The sequence below is a fragment of the Macrobrachium rosenbergii genome, chromosome 23 (genome assembly GCF_040412425.1).
Source record: "Macrobrachium rosenbergii isolate ZJJX-2024 chromosome 23, ASM4041242v1, whole genome shotgun sequence".
NCBI lineage: Eukaryota > Metazoa > Arthropoda > Malacostraca > Decapoda > Palaemonidae > Macrobrachium > Macrobrachium rosenbergii.
The window spans coordinates 50,865,307-50,882,189 of NC_089763.1; the positions used below are offsets into that span (position 1 = coordinate 50,865,307).

Here is a 16,883-nt window from a genome sequence, read left to right on the forward strand (position 1 = left end):
AATCGGCATCATTAACAGACTCAATACAGCGCATTTTCATGCATTCTGGTGCGTGAGAAGTAAAGATGTCAGAAGCAGAACCTCAATGCAAACCTGTGAGCATTGTCTGTACGCCTCTCTCACCAACAAAGCCAGACTCAGTCAAACTTCCCCCGTTTTCGCGGCAAAACGCGGCATCATAATTCCGGCGTGCAGACATGCATTTTCGCATGGCACGCATCTCAGACGATGCTACCAAATCAGACATGGTATGACGGCTCTCCTGGAAAAAGTATTCAACAGAATCTCCCCCTGGCTGGACACTCAACCGGACAAAGTCACATACGCGGACTTAAAAAACAAACTGCTGAATTCTTACTCCATGACCGTGTCCAAGAGAGAGCAGCGTACATTCGACCTGTTATCCCAGCCCCTCGGAGATGCATCACCCAGAGAAGCCTGGGACCAGCTGTGGGCGTTGATAACACTCCCAGGCCGCGACGTGATGAGAACGGGAAAAAATGGACTATAGACCTGACAAAAGCAATCTTCCATCGGCGCCAGATAAGGGATGCAGATAACCTAGACATGGATGCCTTAGTCAACGATGCCCAGAAACTATATGAGACCACCAAGGCACACACCACCACCCTTGCATCCACTGGCCTGGGAGCCTGCGACCTGTCGGAGGAAGACGGCGACGATGACGGAGACATCAACTCTGTTTATAAGAAGAGACTGCCACTCAGAGAGCACAGGACATGGTCAAACACAACGTGGTGCTTCTACCATAGAAAGTTCGGGACCAGCACCAGAACTTGCAGGCCTCCCTGTTCTTTCACAAAAAACGACAAGGGCGGCCACAAGTAACAGATGTGACCGCGAAATCTAACCCCCACCGCCCAGCAGGTTTTTTCATCACTGATGAAATTTCCAAAAGCTGCCTGCTGGCAGATACAGGGGCAATGCAGTCAGTCTTCCTGCCATCCAGGGAAGGTTTAGAAAAAATACCTGACTCAATACCCGCCCTCATAGCAGCAAACGGAGCTCCCATCCGCACTTATGGCACGAGGACCCGGGCTATCTCAATCCTGGGGCGCAGATACCACTGGCCTTAGGTCATAGCGGATGTTAAGTTCCCCCTGCTGGGCGCGGACTTCCTAGGGCACGCCTCCTCGACACAGGAACATGCCACTCCCATCAGCTCTCCACTGGACTTGGAATGCTCACCATCTGCTCCACAGCCCCCAACAGCTACACGTCCCTCCTACAGGAGTTCCTGGACGTATTCAAACCAGAACTGCGCCAGTCACATTGGGCTTCAGCAAAGTCCGGCATCTTCCACCACATCACCACGAATGGCCCACCGACCCATGCCAAGTTCCAACGACTGTCACCGCAGAAGTTACATGACGCCAAACGAGCCTTCGCAGAAATGGAACGAATGGGCATTTGTAAAAAGGCATCAAGCCCATGGGCATCTCCCGTCCACATGGTAAAGAAATCAGATGGTTCATGGAGGCCCTGCGGGGACTATCGGCGCCTGAATTTGATAACAACACCAGACCACTACCCCCTCCCTAACATGCAGGACCTGACGTGCACCCTCCATGGAGCCATGGACCTACTGAAGTCGTACTTCCAAGTCCCTGTACATCCCGATGACGTCCCAAAAACTGCCATCATCATGCCTTCCAGGAGCTACACATTTTCCTATTCCACTTTCAGTCTAAGGAACACAGGCGCCACATTCCAGTGCCTGATGGACACCATCTTGGGAGATCTGCCTTTCTGCATCTGCTACGTCGACGACATCCTCATTTTCTCCAGGTCCCCAGAGGGACACCTTTGCCACGTCCGTACCATCACGAAATGCCTGCAGGACAGCGGATTAGTTGTTAGGTTCGACAAGTGCATTTTCGGGAAAGAAAAAGTAGACGTCCTTGGCCACGAGATTTCCCCAGTAGGAGTGTGCCCCATGGCCTCTAAAGTAAAAGCTATAGAAAATTTCCTGGAACCACAAACCATCAAGACCCTTCAGGAGTTTCTCGGGATGATAAACTACTACTGGCGCTTCATCCCAGATATCGCCCGCATCATGTACCCCCTGACGTCAATCCTAGAAGGCAAACCAAAAACACCAACATGGGAAGCTCCGCAGCAGCAGGCACTCATTCAAATGAAAAGGGCCCTCTCCAGTGCCACCACCTTAACTCACCACAACCCCGCTGCTGCCCACAGGTTGACAACAGACGCCAGCAACATTGCCTGCGGTGCAGTACTCAAGCAGCTGGTGAACGGCACGCCACAGCCCTTGGCCTTATTTAGCCGCAAGTTTTCGCCAGCTGAAACCCACTTCAGCGCCTTTGACAGAGAGCTGCTGGCTATCTACCAGGCTGTGAGGTACTTCAAGTACCTGCTGGAGGGAACCGAATTCACAATCCTAAGAGACCACAAATCCTTGGTTCACGCATTTGCAAAGCAGGGGGACACGTGGTCTGCAAGGCAACAGCAGCACCTGACTACCATCTCTGAATTCGGGTGCACCATCAACTACATTCCTGGCAAGAAAAACCCAATGGCTGACTCTCTGTCAAGAGTAGAAATCAATTCCCTTCACCTTGTCATCGACTACGAAGACCTCAAGAGAGAACAAGCAGCGGACCCAGAGACGGCAGACTCCAGGACTGAAGTGATGGTGCTCAAATGGGAAGACGTGCCCTTAGCAAACTCGGACACAACTCTCCTCTGAGACACCAGCACAGGCTGCCCATGCCCCCTGGTGCCTGCCTCGAGGAGAAAGCAAGTGTTCGACATAGTCCACGGTCTCTCCCATCCACCAGGGTGCACAACGGCACGCCTCATGACTGACAAGTTCGCCTGGCACGGCATCAACAAGGACGTCCGCCAGGGGGAGCTGCATCCCGTGCCAGATGAGCAAAACATCCTGGCACACACACAGTCCGTGATTGGCGATTTTCCCCAGCCTCGTCGGGAGTTCGGCCACATCCACATCAAAGTCGTCGGGCCCCTTCCACAGTCGGGGGGAGCCAGATACCTCCTGACAATCATAGACTGCTCCACTCACTGGTCCAAAGCAACCCCCATGGATGAAGCATCAACAACATCATGCGCAGAGGCCCTCCTCTCCAGTTGGATAAGCCGTTTCGGAGTGCCAGACAGCATCACTACGGACAGGGGTCCTGCCTTTCTGTCAGAGCTCTGGGTCTCCTTGGCACGCCTAATGGGTACAACTCTACACAGCACAATGGCATACAACCCCGCAGCGAACGGCATGGTCAAGAGGGCGCGCCGCTCTCTTAAAGCAGCTCTCATGGCACGTTGCACTGATGAGAGGTGGAAGGAACAGCTGCCCTGGGTCCTGCTGGGTCTCCACACTGCACCGAAAGTAAATGGCAATGCCTCCCCTGCTGAGAAAGTCCATGGGGAAACACTGGCCGTCCTCAGAGAATTCTTCCCACACAGGACCTTCACCGACAGAACCATCACCTACAGCCCAACCGCCTTACACTCTTGTGCCTATGTCTTCGTCAGGGTGGACGCCCGCCAGCCACCCTTAACCAGGCCCTACAAGGGCCTCCACTGAGTCATCAGGCGAGCCAGCACAGCACTCCTCGACATCTATGGGCTGGAGGACTGGATCACCATCGATAGGCTAAAACCTGCATTCCTGTTGGAAAGCGAAGTAAGCGAAGAAGAAGGCAGGTGCCCCAGAGTCCCCCCCTCAATACCTGCCTGCAGACGCACCCGCTTCCCCACCAAGGCAGGGCCCATGGCGGCCCAGGAAACTCATCCAGCCAACCCCAGGTGTCAGCTCCAAACCGCGCCCACAGTTTTCCAGAAGCAGGGGCCCACTCCGACTGCCCCAGCGCCTCCATGATTAATGTTATTTCACCCAATAATTGCTCCTCTAATTATTGTCTTGTGGGGGAAGTATTTGTGTTTCTCCCTTCAGATGTACATTAATCATGTCATGTATACTACCTGTCTTTATTTCAGATTCTTTATGTACCTCATCTTATGCATCATTGTACGGCCACTCCGCCGATATGTATATCTACCTTTTATATGCCATGTAACGAATATTGTACGTATTTTTATGTTTGTCAGAAAACACAAATTTTGTATGGACGCAGCGGGGGGCGGGGGGAGAGGCCTCGGGTCGCCCGCTACCTTTCCGTCTGCTTTTTGTTTTATAAACACCTGTCGAGAATAATAAAGAATCAGTCTCTCTTTTGACATTTCTCTTGAACCTCACAACAAATTATTCTTGGAAAACTACAGCCGTATTTTTAAAAGAGATATGAAAATAGTCAAGGTATTATTTATGCCAATATAAAAAAAAACAGATAATCCAAATAACCGAAAAAGATTCACAGTATCCCTAAACGAATTAAGAAAAAAAGAGAAATGTAGAGCACTGGAAATCTTGAATAATAATCATTATGAAAAGAGGCTGACAATCTTTCGAGTGATAAAACTAGGTATGAAGAGTTAAATAGTGATGCCACACTCTGAATAATTTAGAATAAAATTAAGGAAATGAAACCTTGAATAAAACGTTCCGTGGGACTTGTCAACTTACCATAAATTAAAATTTTCTGACTGAACGAATGAATCATGAAATTTAGGCTATAAAGCCAGGCAAAGACAGTAGAAAGCAAGATTGTGGTGGTGTGGTTGGACAGCAAGATAAAGAAACCAGAAAATAAATGAGATGAAGTACAAGGATCTAAATTTGAAACTGGGAGAAAATTCCACAGGTGCACTAACAGAGAGGTTGGACAGCATGATGGAAGAAAGGAAGCGAGAATGGACGTAAAGTAAAAGGCTGAACAATGATTATAGCTAGAAGTCGAAGGGACACCGCAATTTCTTTTTTAGCAATGCCTACAGCAGACCGTATGAGGTCTACTAACGGCACTAACTCCCCGCGGAATCAGTTGGTTCTGCCTCTTATCATTTATTAAAAAATCTTGAATTTTGTCTACATACTGGTTGGTATTATTTCAATTCTAATATATAAGATAATGCACAATTGATATAATTATAATTTCAATAATGTACAAATTAATAGTGATTCCAGGATTGTGTTCCATTATTCACCACTGCCTCAGTTGATGATCTGTTAGAGTTTTTAGCTGACAGAAGACAACTGGTATACCATTCTTAATGAACATCTTAATAGTAATGATTAAAGTAAGAGAAAAAAATGACAGCGAGTGAACTCAACGGAAAATATCACAGAAAATTTTGTTACCGCCATGGGAAATCACTTTCACCAGCGTAAACTAATCTTCACTTCTTTTTCTGAGCAGAGTATTAGGAAATATTCTGCAAAATATACCAGGGTTTAGATGTACTGACGATGTGTGTCTGGACGAGAAACAGAAATGTAAACACGCTTTGCAAATTCAATAAATTCCTGTCATCCATAAAATTTATTGTGAAGACAGTATATGACTGTACCCTACCCTTTTTGGATAACAATATACATAGTGGTAAACATGAGTTTAAATTTTGTGTACGCAGGAAACCCACCAGTATTTTTGCACATCAACAATTTTCTGGTCACATTAACGTTTTCAAGTGTCTTACATGTACTTACCCTTTAATGATAAAGCTTGATGATAAAGCAGATGTAAGTAAGAATAAAGGAGGGAAGTTAAAGTATCCTGGTATTTTATTAGACAAAACCACAACTAATATATACTACCGTTTGTTCAAAATAAAGCAAAACAGGTTATGATTCAACGGTTTGGCACTAATTCCTTTGTGTAGTTTAATTGAACACACACACACACACATATATATATATATATATATCATCAAAATATCAACATATATAAATATATATAACCCAGGTAGGTGGATCTAAAAGAAGTTGGAACCTGAGAGCAACTGCACCCAAGGAATTACCTAAGCTAACTATACCAGCGAGTTTTCCCAACTTCCGATGACCCAATAGACAACATTGTATCCCTTCTGAGTGAATAAGATAGAAATCATCAACACACAATCACGTAAATTTCTGACTCAATCGAACCCAGGTCCCAGGTGGAAAGCATGCTAGAGCAACTTCTTGCATACCACCCAACTTCCCGACTACAATGACCCAGTAGACAACATTTCATTCGAATTATCCCTTCTGGAGTGAATAAGATAGAAATCATCAACACACAATCACGTGCAGAAATAAATATATATATATATATATATATATATATATATATATATATATATATATATATATATATATATATATATATATATATATATATATATATTTATATATATAATATATATATATATATATATATATATATATATATATATATATATATATATACCAGTAGTAACTATACACGCATTGTGTATGATTTCATTTATTTATTTATTTACAGATTGGGTCTTGGGGAAAACTTTGGTATGCAAAGACTTGCAAGGTTTTTTTTCTGCCTTTAAACTGTTTATGGCCCAGTGGATAACGCCTTGCTTTCCACCTGAGAGACCTGGGTTCATCCCGAGGAGTCAGAAATTTATTTCACACGTGATTGTGTGTTGACATCTTATTCACTCAGAAGTGATAAGTGAATGAAATGTTGTCTATTGGGTCATTGTTAAGTCGGGAAGTTATGCAAGCAGTTAGCTTGCCCAGGTAATTCCTTTGCTTCAGGTTTTTTTTTAGACTTGTATGGCCCAGAACCACCTGAGATGTGTGTTGATGATTTCTATCTTATTATTGGGTCACATCTTGTATGGCCTGAGAGACCTGGGTTCGATCCCGACATGAGTCAGAAATTTATATATATATATATATATATATATATATATATATATATATATATATATATATATATATATGTATGTATGTAAATTGTTTATGAGTGCCTCCCCATGCTAGGGTTCTTGGTCATGCATATATATATATATATATATATATATATATATATATATATATATATATATATATATATATATATATATATATATATATATATTTATATATATATGTATTATATATTTATTTATTTATTTATTTATTTACAGATTGGGTCTCTTTGGAAGACTGCAAGGGTTTTTTCTGAATGTTTACTGCCAGAGGGGCCAAAAGAGAACACCAAGGTGAAAGTGAAGAAAGTTAAAGTTAAGTATACCTTAGTTTTACCAGACCACTGAGCTGATTAACAGCTCTCCTAGGGCTGGCCCGAAGGGTTAGACTTATTTTACGTGGCTAAGAACCAATTGGTTACTTAGCAACGGGACCTACAGCTTATTGTGGAATCCGAACCACATTATAGCGAGAAATGAATTTCTATCACCAGAAATAAATTCCTCTAAGTCTTCATCTGCTGGCCGGGGAAATTGAACTCCGGCCCATCGAGTGATAGTCCGAAGCTCAACCGACTCAGCCAACGAAGGGCTTGAAAGTGAAGAACTTACTTTATTTTACCAATTTGATAAAAGAATAGAAGGTCGCCATGGGAATAAGTCAATGGTTACGTTACAATGAATTTATTTACACATGAAGCAATCAAATGAGGCTGGAACTGAGGATCCAGCAGGCAATCAACTTAATGGAAATAAAAATTACGGTGACGTGAATGGCATGTCTCAAATTGGAAAGCATGATAAGGCTTGTAATAATTTCCATAATTGACTTTGTGTGCAACTGGGGAAATGCTATCCAGACTTCCTTGGTTTCAGAGATGGCGGTATTGTTTAAGGATTTGATTCACAAGGTGGGGGTTTGACTGAGCAGAGCGTGGTTGAACTCCTGGAAAAGAAGCCAGGGTTTGCAATCTAGCACAAATAATTTCTCTCACATGAACCTATGCACTATGGAGGAATTGATTACTTGAGTTACTTAAATTAACTGGCCCTTAATTTACACTATGGGGGGAATAATTGAGTACTGATCTCTGAATTGAATTAGATTGGTTTCACAGCAAGTAATGGGGCGATTCACGGACTGCTTGGTTTGTAGTTGGCTTAACAATGGGGCTGCGTTTTAGGAGAAGGAAAATTGAGATTTGGAGAAATGAAAAAAGAATTTCACGGAGAGAAAGGAATTGGCTTATTAACTAAATGTGGTTGACGTATCTGGGGTCTGTAGATGGTTTGCGCTTAACATGTAAGGGCTTGGCAGATCAACGTGGTTAGTCGTCACCAGTGGGAGATGGAAAGAATTCTGTCTGTACTGGTTGCTGGTTGTGCATGGGTATGAGAATCCAGGGCGCTCCTTCCAGATTGCTTTGCTTCGGAGTGTAGGCCTTGGTCGATCTGCAAAAGTCATACAGCCAGCAAAAGAGTGGAGAAAATTGGGTCTTATGATTAAGTACTTAGAGGTTAAGTTCCTATCTATCTCACAGCCTGGATTCGCCTATAACACTAACGAGGGGCATCAGCTACTAGACATGTGATGTGGGGGGTCAAAAGGGGTTGCTATTGTACTCCCTTCCATTCAGGTGCGGAGAGGGATGCATTCTATCTTTAATTAGAAATTCTAACGAGGGAGGAATGGAAAGACATGAATATATATATAATACTATATATATATATCATATACTAGACATGTGATGTATATATATATATATATATATATATATATATCAAAGGTCACAATATAGTTGCTATTGTACTCACTTCCATTCAGGTGCGGATGTTCCTTTCCAGTGCTATCAACTGGGAGGGATGCATTCTTAGTTAAAAACAAGTGCTAACCCTACTTTCAAATGAAGAGTGCTTTTAATTAGAAATTCAAATAAATTCTTGACACCTGCTGGATCTGAGGTGGGTATGGTCTGTTTATCAGCAATGTCCCCTGAATTCTTGGCTGAGGGGATATGGAGTAACTAGGAGGGAGTCCTTCAAATGGAAAGTACCGGTCAGACCTACACCTCGTTCTTATGTTTATTTATTATTTTTCATGAATATATATATATATATATATATATATATATATATATATATATATATATATATATATATATATATATATATATATATATATATATATATATATATATATATATAAGTCTGGGCTCTCGTTGGACAACAGCGGGATATGTGATGACCCGTCAGTGGCTCTCACGGCAGGTGTATTTGTGGTGACATTGGAATTTGCTCAGTCGGATACAACAGAACTATTTGATTATGGTCCGAGCACATGGAAATTGCATGATAGGACATTGAACTGATGTGCTGGAAGTGCCCAGATTCTGTGGTGGTATGTGCGTGTGTGTGTGTGTGCAATCTTCCATAAGATATTCATGGGAGGAACCGTTCTCTCAAGGGGGAGACTGCCTCAGCCTTGAGTGGATCATATGTGTGTTTAGCCTGGTGTAGTGTTTAAAGATCGCTACTGTGAAAATACATTATTTACAGCCATAGAACGTAAGTAAAAAATGCATAGTGACATTTATATCTTTTCCAGACTCTAGAAGGAAAACCCCCGGTTTGGAAGCTGTGAAATTGAACGATGTCCACATAGTGAATTTGCCCATTTGTACATTTTTTATTTCTATCTTGAATATGTACATTTATTCCAGGTTTTTATTATAATGAAACGTTTCTTCCAACAGGAATTGAACACCGGCCTGGGAGGACGGATTTTTGGAAGTGGTGTTTTTTACTCTTACATACGATATGACTTTTATTGTGGTCGTTACGACCTTGTTACTTAGCTTGATGACAAGGGGGTTATTCACTAGTATTGCTTGGCATAAAATAATGGCTATGCTTGTTTGTGAAACAGTATTTTCCCTAGTTACGTTTTCCATTGATGGAGGGTGTGAATCACTCCATTTCATGATTGCAGCTTTTGCTGAATTACTTCCGTTAAATTTGTCAATAAAGTATAGTTTTGTATATCAGTGTCTCATTTCAGTAGGCCTTTGTGTAAAGACAGATTTAGGAGAGAGGTTTTGACAAAAAGAGAAGGGATCTGCTAACCCAAGGAAGAGCCACAGCTACCAGAGACATCTTCAGACAAGTGAGATACTTGACTCTGTTCTTAAAACAGATACATTAAGATAAGATGGCCCTTCTGACTATATATATATATATATATATATATATATATATATATATATATATATATATATATATATATATATATATATATATATATATATATATATATACATATACATATACATATATATATATATATATATATATATATATATATATATATATATATATATATATATATATATATATATATATATATATATATATATATATATATATATATATATATATATATATATATATATATATATATACACATATACCAAGAACCCCAACATGGGAAGGCACTCACCAAAAATTACCATTTTTTCCTTTTCATTTCACTAACAACAGCCAATCTATAATCTCTAATATCAGTTGGTGTAAAGAGTTAAAAGATTCTAAAGACTGAAGAACACTCTTTGAGTTACAATATAGAGTAAAACTATTTCCATTTAGAGTTAAAATTTCCTTTAAGACCTTTAAAGCTGCAAGCAATTCTGCTGTAAAAATAGATGCAACATACGATAATCTCCCACTTCTTTCTATATCAGGAAAGACCACTCCAAAGCCGATGCCAGCATCTGACTTTGATCCATCTGTGAAAACTGCAATGGAGTTATGTTGGGAGGAATGATCTAAAAATACTGATTTCATTGCCTCACTGAACATTTCTCCTTTTGTTTAACTGAAATATCTACACCATTTTACCTCTGGCAGGTTCCAGGCAGGCCAACCAAATGCCAAATAAAGTCGCCGTCCTTGGGATGCTTAACTGACAGGATAAACATGTTACTCTAAAAGCAAATGGCTGGGGGTTGCTTGGAGTGATTTTCATAAAACTGCAAATGCCTTTCATTTCTGATACAAATGCTCGTTAAGGATTTAGGGACTCTGAAATCTGTACCAGCTCCAAACCAGCAGACATTGGTAATTGAGATCCAGAGGCATCTCACCACCATCTACAAGCATTCTCTCAGCGGGAGATGATTTAAATGCTCCTGCAGACAATCTTACTCCTCCATGATGAATTGAATTAAGCGTTTTAAGGCTGTTAGGCTTTGCTGAGGTGAACATTTCACACCCATAAGTTAATTTTGAAAAGACTAAAGCTTTGTATAGTCTCAACATCTGAGTTCTGTCTACACGCCACAAAGTGTGGGACACAACTTTCAGGACAGTCAAGCATTTTGACTTGATATATTTCAGATGCGGGATCCAAGCCAGCTTGCTATCTGAAATCAACCCAAGAAACCTTGTTTCACCAACACATGGAATTCTCTGCCCATGTATGAACAGATCTGGATCAGGATGGAATTCTCTTATACGGCAAAAGATCATGCTTACCGTTTTACTTACTGAAAACCTAAAACCATTCACCTCAGCCCACTTTACTATGTAATCAATGCAGAGCTGATGGAAACATTCAGCTACTACCATCCATGCTGCTGCAAAAGATATTGAAAGGTCATTGACAAGAGCACAGATTACATCCGGCAGAATTATTTTTCATATCCCATTGATTACTAAGGTGAACAAGGTTACATTTAGAACATTTCCTTGTGGCATTCCTTCTTCTTGTTTGAATACATCTGACATTGTTGCCCCTACCTGAACCTGAAATAGCCATTTAGAAAAAAAAGGCCTTGTTAAAAAGAGCCAAATTGTCTCTCAGGTAACATTCATAAAGAACCCTCAGAATGCCACATCATTTTGTATCATAGGCCCTCTCAAGATGCTATTTGATAGGAAAAGCTTCAATACTGAAGATTCCATTCGAACTAACACATCAGTTCTGGAGTGCATAATTTGAAAACCACACTAAGCAGGTGACAAATATTTACCACGTTTGAAGTACCACATCAAACGTGTCTTCACCATTTTTTTATGATCCTTTTCCTCCGTTACTAAAAATTAAATAACATCAAACTCTGTTCACAACCACAAGCTAAGTCCACAGTCAGTGGAATAGCTCTCAAATAATATTAATAGTGCAAAAATCAATTCAAAACAAACACCACAAAAACACTAAATTTAATACAAAAAATATGCAGATAGTTATTCCTGAACCTCAGAATACAATTATTAATGAACACAATCAACCTGAAAGATTTGAAACCAACACACTTACCCAATTAAGTACATCCACAAAGATAAGGGGTTCAAACGTATTCGGAAAGTAAGAACAACCTCAATTACAAACTAATTAATCTTGATAATTTCCCTCCGAAACAGTGGAGAGTAGCCGTGATCTCATAGTGCTGTCCTCCGTAACACTGGAGTTATAGCCGTGATCTTTTAGATACTTATATGTCTCTGCGTCCAGAGACAAAAGTGAGGGGGCAAGTGGTGAAGGCAAATGAATATAATTAGGGTACTCGATAGGACCCATCCAACAGCGATCCTACGTCCACAAGGATGATTCTCCAGGAAACCAGGGACGTCCAAATGAGACCAATCAAAGATTGCCTGACTATTCCAAAAATATCGTTCACTTATACCTTGGCTAAGCGAGCCCCTCGACATTTACTGAGCCGAAGGTGAGGCTGGATTGTAATCCTTGTAATAGTACATTTACACAAAATCAGGTCACCAGGAGTAATAAGGCTCAGAGATCAATGGGATAAAAATTCTTGCTTAAATAAGATATATAAAAAAATTCTGTTAATAAGCTTAATATAAACACTCTGGTATTTCCTGGTGTGCACTTAATCACTGAGTATATTATATCATCCAGTCCAGGAGCTGATTCACTACACTTACTTAAGGCTGATTTAAATCCCTTATAGTAAAAGGTACATTGTATTGTTCATTCCTTGATGTATTAAAATCAATTTCTACCTGTTCCATTACCCTTCTATAAGCTGAATAGGGTCTGTCATAATATCTTCCTCACTCATTAATGTAGCTGATACAGCTAGGTATTGACAGAAACGGTTTAAATTAAAACTTTGGTGGGATGGATGATGAATAAAACTTTCTTTCATTGAAACATAGCTCCTTTATCAAACCATCATTTATGATGGTATATTTTACTATCTTCATTGCCTGATTATAGATTGACTACATTTGTATGTTTTTCTCAAAACTGGCTTTGAACTGGCTTTCTGATTTCATTATAGTATGTATATCGAGTCGAGCATACAATCACATAATCCATTTCATATAATCAATAAGTGAGATTTACTGAATGACTCAAAATAAGTGAAATGTTCTGGTGCACAGCAAGTACAGAGGTGGTAGTATGCATATGCTTTTTCCAGAAAGTATATCTTCAAAAAATTTAACATATTTAACCACTTACAATCGGTATCACAGATAGGTTATTCTGAATCTCGCTTCAGAAAATCATATGCCTGTTTCTTAAGATTTCATGTTCGGTCCAGTTTACTTGATTTATACCAATAGATTTCCAAGACATCAGGACAGTCGTTTACTCTTGGCTGCTGCTTGATCCTTTAGTGATACCACTTAATCATGTAGCCTCATAAAGCGAGCATACTCCATTAATGAATATCATCTTAATTACAAGGTGAAACATGTTCAGTATTTTACTTTTGACATTATGCATCTGCAGTCCAGTTATAACACTATGAAAGTTCACTCATAAATAGCGTTCACAAGACTTGCTGCTTAGACACCACAATTCCATTAACTAGAAGAGAGTCAAACAAGTAAGTGCACAAAAGTTCATAGGAACGTATTAAATAATGCATAGTGGAATTAAATAATAGAATGCTCAGCAGAAGGCATCCAGGGAATATACAGAAGAATATGTTTCACACACGACACATTCACAAATCTTTGATGATTAAGTTACACCAATCTTGGGTAAAATAACGCTTCACAGTTGTTTTATCATACTAAGAAAATTGTCTTAATTTATACGAACTTTCAATCATACATTTAGTTAGGGAAAGTCTAAAGGAGCTTGTCACAAGATACTAATCTAATGTTCAACAGGTCACAATAAATCTCCAAGGAGGAAAACACCCAAATCAAAGTCGATATATTGAACATATTAACGTTACAGATTGGCCATTCACACCTACGGCTTACAGCTTTCCCAAAATATTTAAAGGTGAAAACAAATCCCCAAATGGAAACTTATCCAGGGCCATAATAGTGTTCACGCGATGGCTGCGTTAACCATTTAATGTTCAACTGGAATGATTTAGTTGGGATTACCTTTGATGTGAACTGAAAAATCTACTGAGGGAAGGACAGAATTCCCGTCAGTGCCACAGCCCCTGGAACCAATGACAACTCGCGAGACACTGAAATAAAATGAAAAATATCAGGAGAGATAGTTTTCTTCTAAATACAGATTGTAGAACTAGGTCTTTAGGTGTTGATCCATCATATGATTCTGTGATTAAAAATTGCTTCTTATTCTGTTATGAAAGTGAACAGCAATATTGAATGTACCATATTCATGGGTATCATTTTTCTTTACAAAAGACGATTTGATATTTTACTATTAATAATAATAACTTAATTTTTATACACCTATTTTAATTTTATTTGCTTTATTTTTTAGCATTTCTGAATTTTTTTATGGTGTACGGAAATGGTAGTTCTTGGTTATATTTTGCATTAAAACTTATATTCTTATGATGAAGGTATATTGTTTTCTCTTAGAGAAACACTTGACTTCTTTTATTACAAATCTTAAGAGATGTTTATAATTCAGTTTGGTAATTTTAACTTGTTTTTAATGAAGCAATCACATTACTTGGGAAATTTCTATTGTTGATGATTAAGCAAGAATGGAAATAGTTGCAAAGTTATAGCGTCCGCATCTATAGAAACATACTGTGCCTACTTTGCTATTAAAGTGTCCCAGATATTTGTGTCAACTGTAAATCGACAAGAGTTGCCAGGCTCTAAAGACCACTTATAGAAGAAAACTCAAAACTGCAACTTAGACTATTATCTTGCAATCTAAAGGGTATGAAAGAAAATTTAGATTTACTGACTCACTTGAACTTTCCAGTAAACTTGAACTTTTATGAGATGATAATCTATGTTTTGTTACGGATATTCCAAGCCGTCATGTTCATACTGTCGACACACCCGTGTATTTTGAGTCTTTGTCCTCAGACAATTTGCAAATATTAACTTTATATTTATTTGAGTAATTGTTGTGGTGTAGAATAGATAGGGAAATTAAATAGAGAAGAGAGAGAGAGAGAGAGAAGGAGAGAGAAATAAGAGTAAAGAGAGAGGCAAAGAACACAGTGATAACGGCCAAATGCTGTTGTGTCGTGTTATCAATACGCGAGATGTTTACATTGCAGTATATCGTGTTTAAGCCATAAAAACAGTCGTAAAAATGGGAAATAATGGCCTCGCGATTGAAGCCAAGCAAAACATGAGTCAGCACAGTCTAAATGCTTACAACAGCTGATTCTATAGTCCCGCCTTCTCCGGAAGGTGTTTTCGTGGAAGTTCCAGGAATTTGGGGTTGACCCAAGTGATATACTTCTTCAACCTCCAATCAATTATGTGTGGGAGGGTCTTTCCCACACCCTCCTAAGATCACCTCCTATCAAGTCCTCTAAGGAGAGATTTGAATCACACCCACTACAGTCCTTCCAATCAGCTACTTGAAGGGGAGGCCTTGCTGATTAATCCTTCCAATAAGGCTAGAAGGAGGTGGGAAATTGCAGATAGCAAGTTTCCTGAGGGTTCAACGAGTGAGAGACCGACGAGGAGACCAGAGTCAGAACTGTGTCCTTCAAGGGAGAGTACTTCTCCCAATCGCTTCCGTGTTCCCCATATAGACTGATTCAAGAGTGATTCGTTTCTATCATTGTAACTTGTTAATTTTGTACTGATCTTTATAATATTAAGTACTAATTAAAGTGAAGAAATTACCGATCTCGTCTCTATACGCCTTTCTGAGAGACATCAATATTTAAAAGGAATAAATATACAAAGATAGCACATCATCCAAGTGAAAGCGATCTGAAGGACACCTCGAAAGAAACCAAGGTAAGAAGAGAAAGACTAAAATCTATGCAAACGTAAAAAAAAAAGGAACAATAAAACCATTACAAATGGTGGCAGCTAAAGTGGATCCAGAAGGCGAGACGAAACAAACGAACATTAATGAAATTATCAGTGCAATTATTTAAGTTACAGTGAGACGAAATTCTACAAAACGAACTTAGATTTTTTTACGACGACGAACAAAATATATCAGAAGAAATAAAAATACTCCAGCGAATAACAGCTTACAACAAGAACGTCGAGTGTGAATAAAACAGTTTAGTGCGTCCCGAAGCCAAAAACATTTTGAACTGTTACCGTCAACAAATTGAGCAAGACGCCGACAGCGATAATAAGCCCAGTGTTAGCGACATTGCATCGAGTGATTGAAGAAAAACAACGTACAAACTTTCAACAAGATTCCGAAAGCGGAAAACCACAGCGGAAAAACAACGCAGACGTAGTGATCCGACAGCGAAACATTCACCGCCGAATGAACAACATTTAGCGATATCACGATATCAACAACACAACACAGTAAGGAATTTACTGTCCACTCTCTCTTAATAAATAAGTGAAGATATATATATTTTTTTTGCATCTTGCTATAAGATTGAAAAAATTAAGAAAACTCTCTCTAGTGAATAAAATTCTTTTGCATAAATACCAGCATTACTCTCTCTATGATAAATTAATTATTTAGTAAATAATTTAGATAGGGAATTAGTTGTTTTTTTACTCGGTTGGTGATGATTATTTGAGAAGTTATATATGTAATTTTGTGTACTTATTATAATGAATTTTGATGATATGATGCCCAATTTCATATAAGAATTTATTTTGAGTATTGAAAAAGTTTTTTAATTGTGCACTTG

The 16,883-nt window shown here is 39.5% G+C and overlaps 3 protein-coding genes across 3 annotated transcripts in view; 2 read left to right on the plus strand and 1 right to left on the minus strand.

The window, feature by feature from the left end:
* The window catches only part of Mcm3 (minichromosome maintenance 3), a 411,323-nt gene that overhangs the window by 178,508 nt on the left and 215,932 nt on the right, over positions 1 to 16,883 (minus strand). The gene's annotated exons all lie outside the window — the stretch shown is intronic.
* The window catches only part of LOC136851617 (uncharacterized), a 221,337-nt gene that overhangs the window by 157,007 nt on the left and 47,447 nt on the right, over positions 1 to 16,883 (plus strand). The gene's annotated exons all lie outside the window — the stretch shown is intronic.
* Positions 2,843 to 3,586, plus strand: LOC136851121 (uncharacterized). Its single transcript, XM_067125091.1, has 2 exons — positions 2,843 to 3,131; positions 3,267 to 3,586. The coding sequence occupies exons 1-2, from the start codon at positions 2,843 to 2,845 to the stop codon at positions 3,584 to 3,586; spliced, it is 609 nt and encodes a 202-aa protein (XP_066981192.1).

Coding starts and splice junctions, on each gene's coding strand:
- LOC136851121 (XM_067125091.1), top strand. CDS start 2,843: ATGACTGACAAGTTCGCCTGGCACGGCATCAACAAGGACGTCCGCCAG. Junction 3,132..3,266: donor CGCAGAGGCCCTCCTCTCCA/GTTGGATAAGCC, acceptor ACAACCCCGCAG/CGAACGGCATGGTCAAGAGG.